At 37.4% G+C, this 10,031-nt stretch overlaps 1 protein-coding gene across 1 annotated transcript; it reads right to left on the minus strand.

The window, feature by feature from the left end:
- Positions 1 to 4,586: 4,586 nt before the first annotated feature.
- cxcr2 (chemokine (C-X-C motif) receptor 2) lies at positions 4,587 to 8,900 on the minus strand. The gene is made up of 2 exons (XM_084723938.1): positions 8,460 to 8,900; positions 4,587 to 6,942 (listed from the first exon to the last, which is right to left on the minus strand). The coding sequence occupies exons 1-2, from the start codon at positions 8,532 to 8,534 to the stop codon at positions 5,863 to 5,865; spliced, it is 1,155 nt and encodes a 384-aa protein (XP_084580064.1). The 5' UTR covers positions 8,535 to 8,900; the 3' UTR covers positions 4,587 to 5,862.
- Between the last annotated feature and the right edge of the window lie 1,131 nt (positions 8,901 to 10,031).

The raw sequence follows: 10,031 nt of genomic DNA on the forward strand, positions 1-10,031 counted from the left end.
AGCAGAGGTCAGTGCACAAAGCAGCTATCATGGAGAGGGATGAACCAAAAATGCTAACATTTGAATTTATGGATTATATTGTTGATGATGGTACTTAAAAGTGAAGAGCAGTGTGGATGCAAATGATCCTCCTGAAGGGGAGCCATGGCAGAAGACTTGCAGGTATAATCTGCAGCATTTTCTTTAAAAACAAAAAATATATAGACTCATATAAATATAATTCTTTTCAATCATCGCTCATGACCCACTACAAGTGTGTGGTGGTGTCTGTATCTGCAGAGACCCTGCTGTCTGCCTGTATGCCTTTACTTTTTTTCATTATTTTGCATCAACCCAGAATGTTAGTATTTGATATCCTGAGGCGTTCAGGAACAGCTTGGACAAATCCCACTGACTCTACCTTTAAACAGAGTGATTTGTCTCATACTTTGTTTTCATTACAGAGCCCTTTAGAACTACAGAGCTATGATATAATTTCAGTTGAAAAGGACAGTTGAAAAAAACACACATTTTTGTGATGACTGTCACTGACTTGAATGTTGAAACTGGGATTAATAATCAGCATTTCTTATGACGTGACTGGACTTGACTTGCTTGATTCTCATAAACTTTGGACTTGAAGGCTAAGTCTTGATACTTGTGTAACCTTAAATGAGTGCCAAGTGATTTTTTAGTAATATATGATAAAAAGTCATGTTGTATAATGATCAGCAGACAGAGCACAATATAAAAAAAAGAACATGATGCATTCTTTTTTTCTCCACTGGATCATTTGTGTATTGACTGTTTTCTGTTTTTCTTTCTTTTTCCCCTTTTTCTCTTTTTCTTCTCTTTTTTTTTACTCATTGTATGTGCTTTTTGTAGATTTTCCTCTTTTTAAAGGAGGGGGAGGTCCTAAGTATAAGCCTGTAGCTTCCTGACCTCTCTTGACAAATTCATGCATTAATTTTTTCCCTTCATTAATGTATTTTATATGTGTGCAAATAAAAAAAAAAGGAAATGAAAATAATAGAAAATAGCATAAGCACAAAGGTGAATTATCAACCAGGAGAAGAATGGACAAGTTATGTTTACTAAATACTAACTTCCTCTATTTGTTTCTTCTTTTTTTTTTTGTCAGGCCAGCTCCAGGTTGTCTTTTCCTGCCACCAATCTTTGTACAGAGCAAAGACTTTGCTTGCAGAATATAGTTCATTCTAACTTGTAAAATATATACTGACCCACGTGCTGGTTGCAATTTGGTGCATGTGGAGAATGCATTTGACATCAGCCATCCCCAGTACTCAGTTACTTCACACACGCATTTTTAAAATAACCATTCCCTTTCTATTTGTCAGGGCTTGTGAGCCAGGTTGCATCATAGGAAACTGATGACAAAAAAAAAAGACTTTTCATATTCACTGTGGTAAGTTTTTTGTAAGAGACTTGTTTGTGTTACTCTGCCGTATGATCTGTGGCAAGCTAGACAGGATTCATGCAGAGGCTGGCCTGGAGTGCAGCCTAGGGGCCCCACATGTGCAAAATAATGAAAAATCGTCTGGCCAATCAGGGGCCCTTGCACATGTGGGGGACTCAGACTGGCCAGACGATTTTTAATTATTTAAATTTACTTGAAAAAAACAGAGAAAAAGGTGACCCCAGTTGGACCACATTTACCCAACTGGCTGCGGATGGCATGTGGTCTGGTTCACAAGGTCAACTTGGTTTTCAAATAGAAAACTAAAAGTTGCACTCTGCATCCCTTTTTGCAACAACAACTAATCAATTTTAATAGAGGAAATAATCAACCAATTAATTAATGATGAAAACAATACTGAGTTGCAGCCCTAAATACACTGTATTAAAGGACCAGTGTGTAATAATTACAGGAATTTATGTACATAAATTAGATATATTATATATAAGTATGTTATTTATTATTATCAATCAACGTAAACTCATAATCTATATGTTCCCGTTACTTTAGAAATAGTCATTTATAGTTACATACTGTCGGGTCGACTTACGGAGATCATCATCCTGCGCCGTCTATGGCGGCGCAGAGCGGACAAACTGCACTAACAGTGAGTCTTGGGAAGCCCATGGCGACCTTACGTAGACGCTGCAGCGTAAACACAGAAGTAGATGGGGAGGATAGACGCAGGTGATTGCTGGCAGACCATTTAGCGTTGTGAACCTTGACTGGCACAGTTTTGACAAATGGAGGATCATACATACACTGTACCAGAACAAAAAGCAGCGGACAGTGAATCCCCGTCATCCAAGAAGTGGAGACGCGAAGAAAGTAAACACAAGCATGACAGGAAACGGCAAAAACACGAATCAACATCAGCATAGTGTTTACACGATAGAAATCGCTGATGGAGGACAAACGTTTTCATAGTGATGCCGAGTTTGCCTGTTTTCTGCTGGACAGGTAATTCATCCTACACACATAATTGTAGTTTGTTGTGAGATAACTTTCGCTCGCCATTTTGTCCACTGACGGCCACCGTACTCTTGGTGAGAGAGGGGCGGTGTCGGGGTACATCCTCCTCAATCCTTGCAATCTAAGGTTTGAACGTTAGATGCCACTGGAAATCACACACTTTTCCTTGAAGCTAAACAATTTCAAATAATTTAAAAGTATCAGAAAGTAATCAAATTACTGACTACATTTTTTTTAAACAGGTAATTAGTGACTGTATCAGAATACCTTTTAAAAGTAACCCTCCTGACCCTGTGTAACACATAGACAGTCTAATTAGTTTAATGAATGAAACAATTATGAATAACACAACTTGACTGAGGAAAGATGAGAGACCACACATGTTTTATTTTGACACAAGTAAGCCACATCAGTCCAAACAAACACAAAAAACTGTGAAAATATACCTTTAAAGCATTAGTAAACAACATCAGCTGTGGTTGATGTGAATCAGTGAGGAAAAATGATAGTTTGCTTTTTTTTTAATGGATGGCAGGATGTTGTTACCAAACATCACAACATGAACAAATGAATTAGATTTCCTCTGATTTGTCCAACCACTATTTCTGGCAGGATTTAGCCATTTATTCTGCATACTGTGCATTAGCTGGATCAGATGATTTTTTAAAAACATTGTACAATACAAATACATGTTGGATTACATCTTAAAATATTTCAGACAAACATTTAAAATAACTCTAATAACTATATATCAGGCTTTTTTGAGTTTTGCAGAATTAGCTGAGAAAAACAGGAAACAGCAAGAATTCAAAGGATCAGATAATGTAAAAACATCTCTTTGTGTGTAATTTTGTTTTGCAATCACGCCTGTTGCACAGTTTCTCATGAAGATGTTCTCCCCTCCTCTCTTTTACATCAGCCACAGAGCCACCCACGCCGGTGTGCGTGCCTACACACACATCATATCCACACGAGGAACCAACAGAAACAGTCACGTGATCAAGATACATGTTCAGATAAACGGATAAAGCAGGTATTATGTATCATAGCCATATGCCAACAGCAAAAATGTAACATTTTAAGAGTATAGAATTGGTTAAAAAAGAATAATGTTATGTTTTATGGACCAGCGCTTGTACAGACCTGAGGCATGCTTGGGTGAAAATCAGTCATCAGAGATATACAGCTGTCAAAACCAAAAGCTGATTTTACTACTTCTTCCTGTCTGATTAAGATATCTGACTTCGAAAAACATATTTTTGTTTTTATTACTGGTGTAAGAAAAAAAAGTGTTCACGTTCATAAACTTTTCTCATTATCAGAAACACAAAGAGATTACATTCATGGACTTAAATGGCTTCATGAAAAATAACACAAGCTTTGTTAAAATGTACAAAAACAACAATAAAATCTCAATAACTGGCCAATTCTCAGATTAGTCACTGGCTGTGCAGCTTTCTCACTGACTACTGTGATAGCGTATCACATTTTCCTTCACTGACAGTTACTATCTGATTTTAACTTTAGTAGCCTACTAGCCATGTGACCATTTAGCCTACATCTAGTGGTGGAAATAGTACTTCAAATCTGTATTCAAGTACAAGTATTGTTACGTTACTAAAATGTTACTCAATTACAAGTAAAAGTACAAGTGAATTATACTTCAGTAAAAGTTTTGTGTTTGTCTCAAAAACTACTCAGAATATTAGTTACTTTTAACATTTAACTTTTTTACTTGTTTTACTTTTAACTTTAGTTTCTCCAAACTAGGGTTGTAAATTTTGTGCGTTTTCCTGAACCAATGGTTGAAAACACTAATGACTGATTAATCATTAATAATAATTTATAAGATACACATTTTCCTACTTTTTTTCTTTTTTTTTTTTCTTTTTTGTGTCTTTTTTATTTTGGTCATTTATTTTTCTAATTTAAAGTTAAAGTTTAAGTTTCCTTGTTCAACAAATGTCAATATCAAATGAGGTGCAGTTACTTCCATGACTATTGATTTAACATCAATTAATATATTTCTAATTGGGTAAATTCTTAATGGCAATGGCAATTCTTAATCCTTACTCCAAATGTTTGTTGCTGCACCATTTTGTTTTGTTTTTGGTTTGTATGTCTTTGTTTTCATTGGCTCATTTGTGATCGGATCACCTGATTGGCTACTAAAATGCAGATGAAAGGTTTGGATATTAATTGAAATTGTACTCAGGACTCAACTATGATTTTAAAAGTAACTAAGTAGATTACATGGTGAAATGAATACTTAAGTACAAGTAAAAGTACAGAGTTGAAAATCTATTCATAAAAGTAAAAGTACCCCAAAAAACTACTTAATTACAGTAATTTGAGTATTTGTAATTAGTTACATCCACCCCTGCCTCCTTGGTATTATGGCAATTTATCACTGGGGGACAATTTGAGAAATGAGCTTATTCACTTGAATTATTTGAGATACCGTTCAGTAAAAGGCTAGAGCCAGCGGCCTGTTAGCATAAACTTAGCATAAAGACTGCGGTGCTCAAATTCAAATTATTTTAACTCTGACTTCTTTCGCCGCTGACACAACCAGTGAGATCATAGCTATATGTGACGACACACCAAAAGAAACCATAGATGCAAGCAGAGTAGGGAGAGTCTGATGTCGAGTTTTGAAAAGAACCCCAGACCTGTGGAAAATCTCGCAAGAGCAATCATTTTAACATTGTACAGTATCACAATGAAGGAACAACACGCACAGATCTTGCGAGAGTTTCACAAATCAAGGGTTTCCTGCTGCTAGTAAACGTAATGCACTGCGAAATGTGAACAGTCAGATCTGGCTATGAGATTTGTGAATCATGTAATTTATGAACTTAGCTGAATCCAGTGCTTAAGTTTCCTTAGCCGTTTGTGTATCAGGCAGACAGGATGTATAGCGATGTGCTTTGTCTCTCTGCACACTACCTTATTGTGAGCCTGGGACAATTTTCTTATCATGTGAAGAGTGGTGTTGATCCTCTAACCTTTGGCAAGAAAGCGATAATGAAGTCATTTCCAAAATGTTAGTATATTCCTTAAGAATAATCAAGCTAACTGTCAATTTAGCTTCCCTGTGGTATCTCATTCTTTTCTGTTTATATTGTAAATGCTGCAAAATCAAATTTGATGGGGCGCCTGGGCAGTTTAATTGGTAGAATGTGCACCCCATGTATGGAAGCTGTGAGTCCTCTGCAGCAGCCGTGGATTTGACTCCAGAATGCGGCCTTTTACTACATGTCATTCCCTGACTCTCTCTCCCCATTTCCTGTCATATCTTCAGTTGTCCTATCAATTAAAGGCAAAAAGCCACAAAAAATATATTAAAAAAAACCAACAAATTTGACCACTCTTCTTCATTCTCCTCATTTTTGAAGGGGTGAAGGAAAATGACCACCATCCGAGTGAGTTATTTACATAGTAGCAGAGGTGATTCTAGATCTGGTGCTCCCCACACTGTTGGTGGAGCCCTTTCTGTAAGCCATCCGGATTCGGTTGCTGATAAGGCCGTGCTTGTAAAGAGCTGATAGCAGCTGGTTGCGGAACTTCTGCCCAATGAAGGCATAGAGCACCGGATTCACTGCACAGTGCATGAAGGCCAATGACTGGGTGACTTTTACCACCACATCAAACATGTAGTGTGCGTCACAGGGCCCCTCATCAAGTGTTCCGCCTCGTCTGAGTGTGTCAATCAGCACAGTTATGTTGTAAGGCAGCCAGCACAGAACGAATGCAATCACCACTGCCAGGATGACACGTATGGCCTTATGCTTTTGCTGATTACGTGTGTGAAACAGCGTCACCAATGTCCAGCCATAGCAGACAGTCATCACCACCAGTGGCAGGAAAAAGCCCAGCGTATGACGCAGAACGCGTATGGTAACACGCCACTGGTCGGCGCTTTCGCCAGTCAGGTTCTCGTAGCAAATGGTCCGCCCCAGGTCGTGTGCCGACATGCTCTCCCTCTGAATCACCACGGGTAAGGACAGCACTCCAGCCGCCACCCACACCACGCCGCACACCACCTTCACCAGCAGGTGATGGGAGGACAGGACACGTGTTGCTTTCACAATGGCAAAGTGACGGTCCACACTGATGCACGCCAGGAGGAAGACGCCACCGTAGACTGATGCCTCCTGAAAGCCCGACAGGAGTTTGCACAGGAAGTTGCCGAAGATCCAGCCAGAGTAATCATTGACGGCCCAGAACGGGAGGGTGACAGTGAAGAGAAGGTCTGCCATCGCCAGGTGCATCAAGTAGATATCTGTGCTGGTTCGACCTTTCTTCATATGACAGACCACATAGACAACTACGCTGTTGCCTACCATGCTGAAGACAAACACGATGATGAAGGTGATCATCAGGCCCAAGCTTCCAGATTCACGTGCATATCTACTGCAATGAGAAAGTGGTCTGCCCAACAATGAAGGGAATGTAATATTGTTATAGTCACTGAAGTATTCATCATCAAAAAATCCTTCTGTTGTCATCGCCTACGGAGAAACACAATCATGACAGTTAGTACGAGACAAAGTATGAGTGGTAAAACTGATAATTCAGTGTTGCCATAGTTGCACAACAAAGAAAAGCTTTCAGTAAAATTAGAAAAATACTATTAAAGCTGCAGTAGTTTTGCTCAAATTAGCAGAAGTATTTCAGTAAGGGATGATCACTTGTGAAGTGAACACTCCAGATACAGAGTGCAGGCAAACTGACCAGCTTTAAAGGACTAGTTCAGATTATATTTGAAGCAGGGTTGTATGAAGTACTTATTGATAGTCAGTGTATCATCTATAGCAGAGGCTGGTCAGGAGAAGCAGAGCGGAGAACCAGCGTGAAAACTAAGCAATGAACTGCTGTGGACAGCGTGAGCTAACAAACGTAGTTTAACAACCCAACAGAGGCCCTTTTTGAAAAAATTAAAACCAGCTTTACCTCTTCTTCAAACAGCCATTTCCGGTCGCTATATCAGCTAGATGTCATTCTCTCCAAACCAACCAGACTCCACTGGTAAAATCAATAATTTTACCTCGCAGAACACAGGAGTTGTTGGTCTGATGTCACCTCCATTGGTTTAGTTTGTTTCTGTTATTGAGTGATGTTAGTGAATCTGAACTAAGCCTTGAAAACACCAAAGTCACTCAATTACACAAACAAACTAACAGACTGAGGCAGCAGTAGACAACAACTCCTGTGTTTTATATATATATATATGTATATATATATTTTAATGTTGTTGTTGTTGTTGTTGTTGTTGTTTGCAGTACGCTTAGCTTCCTCCATCAGGACATTGCTTAACTTCCTGCATCAGGAGCTCTTCTACGTGCTGACTGCCACATATTGTATTGTACCTCATACAACTCCACTTCAAATAATCTGAACTATCCCTTTAGTTTGCAATACTGGAAAATATGCTTTTCATTATATATAATTCTACAGCCTGCAACCAGTTATCTTAGCCTGCTTAGCTCTGTTTAAACACAGCAAAACCTGCCAGCTGGCACCTCCGGAGCTAATTAGTGAGTTTAACCTCACTAATTGCTAGCTAATTGCTAGCTGTTTACTCCGTTTCAAGTCTTTGTGCTGAGCTAAGCTAACTGTAGCTGTAGCCTCAAAATGACTAGATTGACATTAGAGAGGTATCCTCTTATTTAATTCTCAGCTAGAATGTGAATTTCCCACAATGTCAAATTATTCATTTAAAAGATAATGCATGGACTGCAGCTTCCTCACATCACAAAAACATGATTTCTGGGTAGTGAAGTCCTCATCATACCATTTCCAGAATGATCAGCATATGAAATTACTCAGTGCAGCTTTAATAGTGTAAAATTTGATTTCAAACAACAAATGAACCTCAGTTTTGTTTTTGGGGTTAAAATTAAATCATAACCATTTAAGATAACACAATTACACATCATTTTACTAAAATAACATGTATTTACCATGCACTTTAATACCCTAACTTAAACTTGAAAAAAAAAAATAGAAGAATCAATAATTCCTTTACCTGTTTTTCTCCTTCCTCTTGATTGGTTAAAACCAAACACTTCAAAAAAGTAATGATCAAAAGTTGCAATCTCATCCCTCCTCTCTTGAGACACGCAGGTTAACAAGAATAAAGCTATTTGGCAAAGAGCGCTGTCTTTTTTAAGAGATGTAAGAGAAGTCCTTGTGTAATGTGTGTGTGCAGTGTTAGCAAAGTGTATCACTTCAAGGGAAGTATGAACCACAGATATTATCTGTCTTAAGCAACGTACATGAATCAGACATCCGACAGGTTATTTACATTAAAACTCTTGAGTGTGTGTTGAATGTGGCCGGATGTTGATAAATTGAAAATGCAAAGCAAAGCTAATAATGTAACAGTAAATGGCTTGATATGATTTGATAGTGTTAAAAATCTGTCTTTTTTCTAAGATGTGTAAGATGCCCAGCTATAAAATAAAGTGATTTACTGATAAAAAACAAATACTTGTTGTTATTATTGTTGTACTGTTACATCCATTTGTTGTTGACTCTCTCACACCTGTTATTTTGTAGTAAAAACCTGGAAATCATTGCATACAGGCTGTGGGAAAATCACATTTGTATAGAATATATGATGTTTTTCAGTTTCAGGTTTAAGACTTGCACCGAAACCGCCTTATCGGAGTAATCTGTGACCTCTGTGTGCACACAGATTCAAAAAGAGTTTCAATTACCACTGTATCTCACTGCTGCCTGTGAGGTAGTTGATATTCAGTTGGCTAATAAAACTCCAGTCTTTAATGTTTTTCTTCCTATTTAAAAGACATGTGCTTTACTCTTTCATTTATAGTTATAAAACTAAAACTGTATTGAGGGTTCCGCAAGGCTCAATCCTTAGACCCTGTTTTTTTTAACTAAATATGTAAACTGTAAACTTTTCAATTTCTCATGCTCAGTGTTATACATTACTCAGTAACAGTAATATATCACTCAGTAATATAACTTAATAATATATTGTTGGGGTGGAAGTAACTAATTCAAACAGTCAAATTATTGTAATTAAGTCTGGGTTTTTTGGGTGCTTGTACTTTTACAAGTAGATTTTCAAGAGTGTAATTTTACTTGTGCTTAAGTACACATTAGACCATGTAATCTGCTTAGTTACTCTTAAAATCATGGTTGAGTATTGAGTACACTTTGAATTAACATCCAAACCATTCATGTGCATATTAGTAGCCAATAAGGCTTTCTGATTACAAACTGGACAATAAAAAAAAAGGCACACAAATAAAAAATAAAAAAATCCAAAATGTTGCAGCAGCACAGGGTTGGATGTTAATGATTAATGATTAATCAATTAATCACCTTTAATAATTTAACCAATTATTCATCATTCATCTCATCTGACATGGTTTTGTCTGGTAGAACCATTTGTTGAATAAGGAAACTTAAACTCAGACTTAAGAAAAAATTAAAAATGAGAAAAAATGTAGTTAGTGTCATATAAATTATTAATAATTTCAGGCTGAAGTTTTGGAGAAACCACACCTCCTTTGCTGAATGATAATGCATTAAATATCATCAGTTGAGGTAAATAAAGTAAATAATACTT

The sequence above is a fragment of the Lutjanus erythropterus genome, chromosome 8 (assembly GCF_056507025.1).
Source record: "Lutjanus erythropterus isolate fLutEry1 chromosome 8, fLutEry1.hap2, whole genome shotgun sequence".
NCBI classification, from domain to species: Eukaryota; Metazoa; Chordata; class Actinopteri; order Lutjaniformes; family Lutjanidae; genus Lutjanus; species Lutjanus erythropterus.